The following is a 13,601-nucleotide window of genomic DNA, read 5'->3' as shown; positions in this document are numbered from 1 at the left end:
AAGGGTTAAACTAGAAGTCCAGAATGCCCACAACCTAGGTGGAGTTCTAGGGAAGTGCACCTGGGAAGGCTTGAAAGGCTCAGAAACTAATCTTGGGATCTAGGGTGGCTGCAGTCACAGAGCCTCAGAAGGTCTGAGCCTGGGAATATGTCCTATCAACCCAGAGCTAGAAACAATTACTAGTCTCTACCCAGACAGTTTAGAAGGATGTGGGACCTAGCAATTAGGTCCATTCACAAGAGATTGGGGATTGTAGAGAGGGGAAGGTAGCCAGGTTGTAACACTTACCGCATGAGTAAGGGTGACACAATCTAGCCTTCAGTGTCACCCAACTCTTTTGTAAAGGACCTATTAGCAAACAAAGAAAAATACAGCAATATCTCCCAGAATATCATATTTTCTTCCTAATTTTGAATATTTCCATTCAAAATCAGTTAAAACCCAAGATCAAATTTCTCCATCATTATTAAAATTCAATAACACTGCTCTACAGCCAAAATGCTTCTGAAATAAATGTAGTCCAACTTTACTAATTCTGGGTCACTGAGAACAAAAATGATGCTTAAAATTGTTGATTGGCTCTAGTTTTCAAGATATGCTATTGGGTCAGTATATATGACCCTTGACTTGAGAATGGCGGAGGAGAAGTGAGTTATAAAGGGAAGGGATCTCAATTTAAACCAGAAATGACTAAAATACATCTTCGACTGGATCTATGAATAAATCTATGACTGGGTTTGGACAGTACTTGCTTTTGAGGCAAAACAATGAATGATGCAATCTGAAGCTGGTATTGCATCATACATGACATGAATTGCATCATGTTATTCCTAGAAGTCCTGGATGATGCAATCATAACGAAGCTTACATCACTCTGCTGAACAAATTGCCCTATATCAGCTCTAGAAATCATACAGTGTGGTGCTCTCATTTGTCAGTGTTTGATTTTGCAAAGGGACACATTCCTGTTTAGCCAAAGTGAGCAGAGATGCCTCGTACTTGTGTGAACAGTGCAGATAACTTCTGCTATGTTTGTGGTGAAGTGACTTTTGCATCACAAAAGCACAGTATAACCACTGTGGTTAAGAAAGCCTATCACCTTTCTTTTGGCTGCAAAATTGGAGATCAGGACAAGAGGTGGGCCCCACACATATGCTGCAACCACTTGTGCAACCAATCTTCGCCAGTGCTTGAACAGGAAAAGGAAATCTATGCCTTTTGCAGTGTCAATGATTTGGAGAGAGCCAACAGATCATACCAGCAATTGTTACTTCTGCATAGTGCCTCCAGTTGGGAAAGGTGTGTCAAAGAAGAAAAAGTGGACTGTGCATTATCCAAACATTCCATCAGCTATACGCCCAGTACCCCACGGAGGAGGACTGCCGGTTCCTGATGCAGCAGAATCATTCTCACTTGAGTAAGATAAGGAAGAGGAAGAGGATGAAACTTCTGGTCTTGAACCATCAATGTCACAGGACCCACAGTTTCTCCCATCCTCCTCCTCTGAACCACACCTCATAACACAAGGTGAACTGAATGACCTTGTCAGGGATTTGGAACTACCCAAGAGTAAGCCAGAGCTGTTGGGCTCCAGACTACAGCAGTGGAATCTCCTGGCAGGCTATCAGGGCAAATGGAGCCCATCAATGCTTGCAGACTATTGCTAGACAATGACGAGAGATGCTCCATTTAATGAATACAAGAGACAAGCCAAGAAGCGCCGAGTAGACACTGAATAGGACTAAACTATGTACATAATAGTTTTTTGCCTTTTGTTTCATAATAAATTTTATTTATATAACCCTTTTGCTGATTTTGAACGTGTTACATAAACAGGACAGGTGAAATATTATCATGTAAAGCAACCATAAACACATGAAAAGACATAGGTTTACAATTTATGATTAAAACTCTACTATCTACACAATATACATAGACATAAAATGTAAAAACTTAAATATCTTAGAAACAGTAGCCAATCAGTTGTTTTAATTGTCATATTTGAATTCAGCACATCAAAATACATAATAAATATCACATTTTATCTCTGAAGCAGACGACTTCTCAAAAATTGTAGACCAGTGTAATACCAAAGATACTCTCCATTGAAATTACCTACATATAAAATAAACTTTTCAAATTACAAAGAAAAAATGTCTTATAAAAGATTAAATTAGTTCAGTTTTTGTGAAAGATGCTGGGATTGACAGCCCAAAAGATTGAGACCTCACTGAATGTTCACAGAAAAGCTGCAGGATAGTGTCAAGGCAACAAAATCTTTCACACATCACCTCAGTGCTACTCTGGAGAGAACTTCTCTAGTGGTATAAGATAGGGAGGTTTCAATACATAATCAGTTCATGGCCTTCCTGCTGAAATGTGCAACAAAAGGTGCCATTTGTGATGGACTCTGTAATGTGGACACTAGTTCATTAAGAAGGAAACAGACTAAGCCACACAACTCAGTTTACAGAACACAAACAAGCAAGTCATCAGATGGTAACAGTTTCTCACTTCCAACCTGCATCATGTCTGAACCAATGTCCATGACCATATCATTACCTGTCCCCAGCATAAAATATCCTAAGAGTACTTCTTTGAAATAGAGAAGATTTCGTGGAAAGAAAATGGGAGCAGGTTAAGCTCCCCCTTCCCCCCACCCCCTACAGCAAGAACTTGCATTGTACTTAGATAACTTTAGAAAACCTGTTTAAATTGAGTTAAAACTTTATTAGGAAGGCTTTGTCAGGTGTTTCTCTCAAATTTCACGATGGTTTTTTATTCACTCTGTGGTCATTTTAGCTGAAGCAAGAATTATCAATTAAGTATTTCTTCACAGAAAATAAATGAAATCTAAATCAATAAATGATGTTGATTTGTATGTTATATAAATTATATAACTTCTGCATGAATGAACCCCCTCACTCTTAACAATGGTATTGTATAAATTAAAGTACAATGTTTCAAATAAATAGGATATATGATCATTTGCACTTCAAAATTGCTATTTAGGGGAATATGGTTACAGCCAACTAAGAGTATTAAAGAAAGATGTATAATCATTTTGACATTAATTGTAAATGAATTTATCACTAATTTCTAAAACACTAGATTTCTACTACATTTTAGAGTTAGAAGAAAATTTTGCAGGATTTAACATGAATAGTTGAAACATAAAATATTGCCCTTTTAAAGAAGGCAATTTCTGTTTCACTATTTCACAATTCCTATCTGTTTTTCTTCTACAATGTTTAATGTAAAGTATCAGGATGTAGCTGTGTTAGTCTGTATCCATAAAAAAAACAAGGAGTCCGGTGGCACTTTAAAGACTAACAGATTTATTTGGGCATAAGCTCACTCCATGCATCTGAAGAAGTGAGGTTTTTTACCCATGAAAGCTGATGCCCAAATAAATCTGTTAGTCTTTAAGGTGCTACAACTTTGTTGTTACTGTAAAATAAGACTTTAAGAAACATTCAATTACTTGATAATACAAATTAGTGACTGTAAGTAAGATACATATTCTAGGACTCAGGTTTTCTTGGTTTTTTGGTTTTTTTTAGGGATGAAGATGTCTCTGTCTGAGATTGACATATATAGTTTTTCTCTCCCTCTTTCTTTATCTAATGGAGGAATTCAAATATTTAAATGAGAAGGTTTTATTTCTAAGTTTCTTTTACTAACCAAATTAACAATCACCATAAAATTAAATGGTATTTGAAATAAACTGAAATGTATCATCCACATTAACATGAAGTAATGTATTTCTATTTATTATTCTCTCTTTGCCTCTCTCTCTCTCTCTCTCTCTCTCCTCTCTTCCCTTCAGGGATTTCTGTGGTTCACCATACCTTATCTTGGGCTTGGGGGGGGGGTTCCCTCAGATTCCCCTTCACTCTCCCCTTATGTGTTGACCAATCTCCTCTTTCTCCCTTGTAGATCCTCCCCTCCTTTCCACTTTCATCTGAACTTAATATGAAGTTGAAATAAGTTTTACTCTAACAGCAGCACGTGAATGTGCTCTCAAGCAGCTGCTTATTGAAATGTAGAGCAAAAGTTTTCTGACTTGGCATTTTTTTAAAAAATAAGATTTCCCAACCCCATTATCTGTGAAGAGACTGAGCAACAAGCTGTCTCTGAAAAAACCAAAATCTAACTCCCTGACTTTTAGTGCAACACCACATTAAGGTTGTTGATAAATGTGTGCTCTTATAAACACGGCAACCCGCCACCCACACACATACCTCAATGATACTCTATTACTTAATAATGAACATTTGTTCTATTTTCTCACATTTAATTAGCTGAAACTTGTTGTACTGCTTTTATTCTGTGGTCTTTAAGCAATGAAAATTTATATATTTTTTACCAGGCAGATATTTTAATTCTCCCCTGGAGAAAGGGAATGACATACTCTTGGATTAGTAAAAAGATAGAAATAAATTTAGGTTGATCCTTTTAGAATTTTCCCTCTGGCACTTTTCTTAACCTAAACAGCATAATTCTTACCCTGCCATTAGACGCATTCAAATGTGATTTGCTATTTATTTTGCAAGGCAATACGGTATATGAATCCAATAGCTACTTCAGGGCAAGGGAACCAAAAATGCAAAGAAGCTACAGCATTTTACAAAACATTACATATTAAAGCAAAAGTACATAAACCACAAAAATGTAAGATAACAGTGATACTAACAAAATTTGAAAAATATTTTATAACCAGAAATAGCTGAATTTGGTAAGCACAACAACCCATTGTATAAACACTATTACCAAGTTCATTAAAAAAAAACCAAAAAAAAACAGTCAGAAACCAGAAAACACCATTGCTATCGTCACAACTGTCATATCTGCAAAAAGTACAAAATTTCTCAGGGGAAAAAAACATTGCATTGAATCTGAGGGGCAGCAGGGCCTATTTCAAGGTACAGTTCGTTCACATACTGGTCCAAACAGGACAGTGTCCTATCAGGGACTAAAGAACAGGGTTAAAATGTGAGAAGTAAGGGTTTACCTACTAATTTTTGTTTTCCTACCTCAGATCATTAAACTTTATATTACTGCTCTTTCCACTTATGGATTCCTGACTTGGTTTTGGTCTGACAAAAGCCATTAAGTCTGCGGGGATTTTTTTTTATTTTATTTGTTTTTGAGTCTCTAGTTCTTCTCTTTTCCATCTTATCTGTCTTACTCTTCCTACTTCATAGGGCTTTGAGCTTTTCTCTCTGTTTTCCTTTCACCCTCTCTACTTTTCCCCCCATACTCCATTTCTATCCCTTCCTCATCCTTTTCTTTTCCATCTCCTAAAGGTACTAGAGCACTTCACCAGAAAAGCTGCGAAATTCTGGCTTTGGTTTCATAAGAGAGTTGCCTAGTCACACAATGGTGACTCTCCTTTCTTCCAGCTGCTAAATTCTTTTAAAAACAACTAAGAAAAAGACATTAACTGCTTTTCTACGGGTAAGTCTACACTACCCTCCAGATTGGTGGGTAGTGATCGATCTATCAGGGATTGATATATCACGTCTAGTGTAGATGCAATAAATCGATCCCCAATCACTCTGCCGTCGACTCCTGCACTCCACCGTGGAGAGAGGTGGAAGCGGAGTCAATGTGAGAGCAGAGGCAGTTGACCCCGTGCCGTGAGGATGCGAGGTAAGTCAACCTAAGATACATCGGCTTCAGCTATGCTATTCTCGTAGCTGAAGCTGCGTATCTTAGGTCGATCCCCCTCCACCTCCAGTGTAGACCATGCCTAATACTGAAGAAACAATTGTTGTCACAGTTATGTGCTTACAAATGCCAGGAGAGGTGGTCTGTATGACAGTAAATGGCAGGGGAGCTATAAAGCAGATAGCGGCCCATGGCAGCAGATCTACAGTTGAATCCTCAGCTGTATCCAGTAAGTTGTTTGTGGCTCCTCTATTCTGGGGCTCTTCCACCATTCGTATCTTCACCATAGTTTGGAGAAGCCTTCAAGCTCTCTAAAGTGCATTAGGATTAAAAGAGTATGTCTACACTGCAGCCGGGAGGTGTGATTCCCAGTGCAGGTAGACAGACTCGTGCTAGCTCTGCTCAAGTTGGCATGCAACATTCACACTGATATTTTAGTTTGCTAATTTGAGCAATGCTAGCGGGAGTCTGTCTACCTATGCTACGAGTCACACCTCCCAACTGCAGTGCAGACATATCCTAACTCCAAGAGGCTATTACATTGACTTAGTTTTCTGGTATACAGAACAATCTGACCAAGGCCGCAAATACTTGCTACACTGCTGTGCCAGGGGAAATCGGAAAGAGTTGCAAAGGGCTTATACACCATCTCCACGCAAGCCAAGAATTACCCCATGCTGAAAGAATCCTCACTTGCCTACTTCGAGCAGCTTTCTGGCCTCTTTGCAATATCATCACCCAGAGTCTCATTCTAAATGGTATTGTTTCTTTTCTCTGTTGGCAGCAGCACTACTAGCAATTCCCAAATGTTCTGTGATAAAAGCTCAGCCAAGCATCCCTTAAGGCTTCAGAGTAAAATACTAAATAAAAGACTTTTAATCACCTGTATCCCCTCCTCCTTTTGTTTATCAGAGACTAGGCAAACCACATGGATAAAGACCTTGAGAACTATAAGACATCTAAATACTAAGAAATGCATGATAATTAACCTGAGCTTTACTAAACTCCTGGGTGTTTGAGGAAGTACAAGGTTTCTCTGCTACTTTCTCCGGAGGGCACTAAAAAAAAATAAAAGGTTTTCTTCGGTTATGCATGATAGCAACTATATTTCCCTGTCACTAACTGTGGATATTTATTATTATGATAATACTGCATTTAAATAAAGATTTGATGTTTGTTTGTTTGTTTTTGCTTATAGATTGTCAAAACATTGAAAATGTATATTTAGAAAGCAAGCAGTTAAAATGATATTTTAACTGGAGATATATTCTGTAATAGAATCAACACCAATGTTCTTCAAATTTTACTTCTACATGCTTTATTATTTATGCACATTATTTAAAAATATTTGTATGGCTTTTAGTTTAAAAAATAATATTATATTGTTGTATAATACATCTGGCATATTATATACCATAATATACTTGATTGATTCGTAATATACCTGGAATACTTGGAAAAATGCACAGCGAGTTTGAAATGCCAATATTCTAACAGTTAATCTTCATGTCAAGAAGCAGCGCCACATAGAGGGCAGCAAGAAAAAGATTAATGGCCAGTAGCTAGTTACTGTGGCAGTTAGCTACAAAATCAAAAAGGAAATTGTACCCATGCATATATATGGTAACCATTACTAAAAGGTTACATTACATCATGAACTCACCACAACACATGACAAAAATACTTAAAGAGTGCAGGTGAATGGGTGATATGTTCTAATTTAGTAGGTCACTTATGTAATGAGATACAGAACATATATTAGGATATTGCCCTTCTCTGGAATTTAGTTAAGGTTCTTCACAGACCTGCCCTTCTCTACTCCTCTCTCTACTCACTCACTCACCAAGCATCCTCTTCTCTGTCCATTCACACAATATTGTGATTAATTGGCACAAGAGCCTTCTCTGCAGCTCCAGCCATTTGGAAGTAACTTCCTGTACCTCCCTGCCTTCAAGGGCCTCATTCTGATATCACTTACACCAACATAATTCAAATGACATAAGTGTAGTTACTCCTGATTTACACTAATAAAGATCAGAATCAAGTCCATAGATTCCTTTGTTAAATCCTGATTCCTCTGAAACCAATAGAAGATTTGCCATTAACTTCAGTGGAGACAGGTTTCACTCTCAGGGTATGTCTACACTACGGGATGATTCCAATTTTACATAAACCGGTTTTGTAAAACAGATTGTATAAAGTCGAGTGCACACAGCCACACTAAGCACATTAATTCGGCCATGTGCATCCATGTACCGAGGCTAGCATCAATTTCCAGAGCGTTGGACTGTGGGTAGCTTTCCCGTAGCTATCTCATAGTTCCCACAGTCTCCCCTGCCCATTGGAATTCTGGGTTGAGATCCCAATGCAAAAACAGTGTCGCGGGCGATTCTGGGTAAATGTCGTCACTCAATCCTTCCTCCGTGAAAGCAACGGCAGACAATCATTTTGCGCCCTTTTCTCTGGATTGCCCTGGCAGATGCCATAGCATGGCAACCATGGAGCCCGTTTTGCCTTTTGTCACTGTCACCGTATGTGTACTGGATGCTGCTGACAGACGCGGTACTGCAGTGCTACACAGCAGCATTCATTTGCATTTGCAAGGTAGTAGAGACAGTTACCATCCCTATTGCACCATCTGCCATGCCACTGTAAACTGGCGAACAGATGACGGTTATCAGTTGTTCTGTACCGTCTGCTGCTGTCATGGGTGCTCCTGGCTGGCCTCGTTGAGGTCGGCCAGGAGTGCATGGACAAAAATGAGAATGACTCCCCGGGTCATTCCCTTCTTTATGTTTTGTCTTAAAATAGAGTCAGTCCTGCCTAGAATATGGGGCAAGGATAGTAGAGAACCAGAGAGCACAGCTGGTCATGGCAGAGCCCCAGAGATCTCGCAGAAATGATGAGCTGCATGCCATTCTATGGGGTGTCCCTGCAACAACCCCACCCATTGATTCCCTCCTCCCCCAACCCTCCTGGGCTACCGTGGCAGTGTCCCCTCATTTGTGTGATGAAATAATAAAGAATGCAGGAATAAGAAACACTGACTTTTTAGTGAGATAAAATGAGGGGGAGGAAGCCTCCAGCTGCTTTGATAGTCCATACAGGACATTAAGGGGGGGGGAGGAGCCCAGCCTCCCGCTGCTATGATAGTCCAGGAAGTACAGAATCTTTTCTTTAGACATGAAAGGGGGAGGGGCTGATAGAGCTCAGCCTCCAGTTGCTATGATAAAGATGGTTACCAGCCATTCTGTACCATCTGCCAGGAATGACTGGAAGTCATTCCCATTTTTACCAAGGCCAGCCAGGAGCACTCACGGGCTGATGATGACGATGGACAGCAGTCATATTGTACCGTCTGCCACCGGGAAGGGGATGCTGGTGTTCAGCGCTGCAGCACCCCGTCTACCAGCAGCATGCAGTAGACATAGAGTGACACTGAAAAAAGGCGAGAAATTTTTTTTTCCCTTTTCTTTTGGGGGGGCGGGAGGAGGGTGTAACTTGACGACATATACCCTGAAACACCCGGGAAAATGTTTTTGACCCTTCAGGCATTCAGCCAAGAATGCAAATGCTTTTTGGAGACTGTGGGGACTGTGGGATAGCTCGTGTCCTCAGTACCCCCTCCCTCCCTCCATGAGCGTCCATTTGATTCTTTGGCTTTCCGTTATGCTTGTCACGCAGCACTGTGCTGTGGCCTCTGTTTATCATAGCCTGGAGATTTTTTCAAATGCTTTGTCATTTCGTCTTCTGTAACGGAGCTCTGATAGAACAGATTTGTCTCCCCATACAGCGATCAGACCCAGTATCTCCCGTACGGTCCATGCTGGAGCTTTTTTTGGATTTGGGACTGCATGGCCACCCGTGCTGAACAGAGCTCCATGCTGGGCAAACAAGAAATGAAATTCAAAAGTTCGCAGGGCTTTTCCTGTCTACCTGGCCAGTGCAGCCAAGTTCAGATCGCTTTCCAGAGCGGTCACAATGGTGCACTGTGGGATACCGCCTGGAGGCCAATACCGTCTATTTGCGGCCACACTAACCCTAATCCAACATGGCAATACTGATTTCAGCGCTACTCCTCTCGTCGGGGAAGAGTACAGCAATCAGTTTAAAGAGCCCTTTATATCGATATAAAGGGCATCGTTGTGTGGACGGGTGCAGGGTTAAATCAGTTTAACGCTGCTAAATTCGGCTTAAACGCGTAGTGTAGACCAGGCCTATATTTCACTTCAAAATGCATTTACAATCTTAGTTTCTCTCTCTTCCTTTTTATTTCTTATTTCATTCTCTATAATGGTTTGGGATACACTTTTTATGGATCATGTCATAAAAAATAAAGTTGTATTGAATTATACTGATACGAATGAGGCAAAGGCAGTGGAGTATCTACAGAAAGGCTGGAGGGCAACACACATTCTCCAGAGTATCTTACTGTAATTATGAACATATGAAAAATATTGTATTGGTATAACTTACATATCTTAAAAACATGATCATAGAATGTACATACTTCATCTCTTTTTTGTAAAGATTTGTTCTCTTTAAGTGCAGTGCTGATCCAGTACAGCTTTAGATGTTCAAGCAATGCAACTTGTCAACACTACAGATTATGTTGGCATAATTTATGTCACCCAGGGGTGTGAGTAAGACATCCCCCTGAGCGACGTAACTTACACCGACCTAAGCGCTGGTGTGGCCAATGCTATGGTGGCAGAAAAACTATATCCCGCCAGCAAAAAGCATCTTCACCAGACGCACTACAGCAGTGCAGCTGTGCCACTTCTAATGTAGACTAGCCCTCACTCTCAAGGACTTTTTTCCACTATTGAGCCTAAAATTTTCCTTTCTTAATATCATCCCATTACTGCTATTTATAGCCTTGTTTGGACCACTCTACATAATTCCTCCTTTTTACTACGATTTATACTCTTCAAATACATATAGACATTTTGTCACCTCTCCCACACATCTATTTCAATTATTTTTAGCTAAACTACATCTTATGTGGTTGCTTGGTAGTAATGCAATACTTTCTCAAGAAATTTCCTTTTGGGCTTAACTTCAGGTGACGGACCTCACCCAAAAGATGAATTTTTTTGGAAGTTCTAGTGAGGTTTGTTTGGGCCTTCTTTGAGCTTTTGGAGCAATAACTTGCCCTTCGCCAGATGTGAGCGTTCAGCTAAGTTTTGGAAGGGAAATGTTTTTAAAATAAAGTTAGACATCTAAGTGAAATGTATGTAATTCAGCATTTTCTCTAAGTTTTTTAGTGTATGCTTCAAAATACACTGGCAAGCATCACACAATTTGTTTTTCTTTTCCTCCTCTTATTTTTATTTTTTTAAACTGTCTTAATACATCCGGGTCTCAAAAGACTTCCTTTGTTGCTTACTGGCCTGCTTCAAAGCCTATTTAAATAAATGCAAAGACACCCACTGGCTTAAATGGACTGTGGATCAGGCACTAGAACACCAGATATTCCAAGGGTGCCTCAAAAATCAGCACGTAAGTCAAAGAGCTCCTTCATGCATCAATATTCCTAAGAACTGTTTTTAGTAAGTGGCTTCAATGCATTGACGTGGCATGTAAAGGATGCACTATATCACCAGATTCACCAAGGAATACCACAGTCAGTCACTGTCAATCAGTCAATAAACTAATGCTTTACAAAAATGAGCTTTTTCTGGTATGACAATGACCCCGGAGCAACAGAAGAGACATTTGATACATATTTTTCTAGAGTGCACTGAATAAAAGTAGTTCTGACTCATACTGTTATTTCATGGTATTATCATGTCTACTTACCAGTCAGAATATAGGATTTTCTAATGCTATTTTAATATAATATTTTACATGTAGGTTGAAGTGTGTTGTACTGTTAAAAAGAATGCTATCTAGGTTGCAAAAAGGAGGACAATGTAACACCCCGCTGTCAATACTACTTACTGATGAAGAGCCCAGCATGGATTTTGGAGATCTTATCATTCCAGCGATGGAGTGACGAATAGTATCAAACCTGGACACCTTATCCTTCTTATCCTAGGTTGGGAGGGAAAAAAAGAATATTAGCAATAAAAATAAACTACACAACACAGATTTCTGAGTATTTATAATCTGATGTATTTTTCTGTTTTAGTTAAATATAAACTGATAAACTAGCATAGCTGCACAAACTTCAGAGTTATGCCAATTTACATCAGCTGAGGAGCTAGCCCAAACTGTATAATGTTAAATACAGAAGTTTCGAGTAATTATTTAAAAATAAAATTACTGTCAACCACATAACAGATCTGAAATTCTATAATAGTACAGTCAGGTCTCACCTATTTCTTTAGTTGCCCTAGGGTAGGTAATTTTTGAATAGGACAATTTTTTTTTTTTAAAGAGTAGAACACCAAACTCTACAAGCAGCTTTTTTGTATATATCTAACTCAATTTTTACCTTCCTTTATTATCTCTTTCTGCTCTGTACACCATTTAGTGCAGCCTGAGGTGCACACAGAACAAAGGTGTGGAATAGATACCAAAAACAGGAAGAAAAAGTGACAAATGGGGGAGGGTGATGTGGGAAGTAGGTGGAGAGTGTCCATCCAGTACACTAAATAAAGTATGAGTCCTGTAGAAAAGTGGCTCTCAGCCTTTCCAGATCAGGACTCTGATTTGTCTTGTGTACCTCAAGTTTCACCTCACTTAAAAATTACTTGATTACAAAATCAGACATAAAAATAGACAAGTATTACAGCATACTATTGCTGAAAAATTGCTGACTTTCATTTTTACCATATAATTATAAAATAAATCAACTGGAATATAAATATTGACTTACATTTCATAGTATATATAGAGCAGTATAATCAAGCAATTGTATGAAATTTTAGTTTGCTATTGCTTTTTATGTAGCCTGTTGTAAAACTAGGCAAATATCTAAATGAGCTGATGTACACCCTGGAAGATCTCTGCATACCCCCTGCTGTAGAACAAGTAGTATGCTGTAATGTAACTAAAGACGTATTATAATGCATATGCAGAAGGAGACCCAATTAAGGTAACATGGACTGTTTTAATGCTGCCATTTCCTAATTTCTGAGTGCTTGACTTTTCAACTTCAGTATTTTTTTAAGGTAGGAAACTTCATGCCAAAAAACCCCAAGTCTTTTAAAAGAAAACTGGAAAAACAGAAATTCCAACATATAGAACCATACTAATCAGCACATCAGCAGAGTCTGAATCTAGGAACTTTAAATCTCAACACAGACTTCATCACTTGAGCTAAAGGAGTAAATGATAGCAGAAGCATGGATTGAGATTTGGGGACATGGGGGGAGAATATAGAAGGCATTGTACCCCCCATCAAAACTGTTTATCAGATGTTTTCAAACTGTGGGGTGTGCCCACCTTGGGGGTGCAGAGGAACATTCGGGGCAGCAACCAGCAATGCCAGGTGGCTCAGGCCAGCCGCACACAGCGGGGCTCGGGGAGGGAGCACCATCTCCACCCCTAATTCACTCATTAAGTACACTGTAATTTAAGTATCACTAACAATCAATAAAACCAGAAGGTATGCCTATACCTATTATTAATAATAGTAAGCCCCATGATCCCAAATATAAAAGCTGAACTACATCTATGAGCAAAAGTAGGTTATTATCGTCTATATCGACCAACCACTAGAGAGGGATGTGATGCACACTTTGCTGGCAGCACACACAACTATTTACTAGACAACATTGAAACATCAAGAGCATAGGCGGAGGGTAAAAATATTGTTTGGAGAGGCTGGTTCCGGCTCTATCCCGGTCCAGCATGGAGTGGAGATCTGAGGGAGGGAGGGTTTGGAGACCAAGACAATCCCACATTAACCGCAAACAGCAATGGCTCCTGTCTCAACAGAGATTGCGGACTGAGTCTGCCTGGCCCCACATCCATCCCGA

At 39.4% G+C, this 13,601-nt stretch overlaps 1 protein-coding gene across 15 annotated transcripts in view; it reads right to left on the bottom strand.

Moving 5' to 3' along the window:
• The window catches only part of FER (FER tyrosine kinase), a 456,227-nt gene that overhangs the window by 279,753 nt on the left and 162,873 nt on the right, over positions 1–13,601 (bottom strand). For 14 of the 15 annotated variants that reach the window (XM_050945728.1, XM_050945722.1, XM_050945727.1 and 11 more), the window contains one exon: positions 11,617–11,709. In XM_050945728.1, coding sequence (XP_050801685.1) covers positions 11,617–11,709 — 93 coding nt within the window. Of the gene's footprint in view, positions 1–9,002; positions 9,112–11,616; positions 11,710–13,601 lie in introns of those variants that run through there. The other variant, XM_050945737.1, reaches the window with a different exon arrangement.

The sequence above is a fragment of the Gopherus flavomarginatus genome, chromosome 3 (genome assembly GCF_025201925.1).
Source record: "Gopherus flavomarginatus isolate rGopFla2 chromosome 3, rGopFla2.mat.asm, whole genome shotgun sequence".
Taxonomy (NCBI): Eukaryota; Metazoa; Chordata; order Testudines; family Testudinidae; genus Gopherus; species Gopherus flavomarginatus.
Note: the sequence above shows the minus strand (reverse complement) of the source record. Positions and strands in the feature narration are given on the sequence as shown.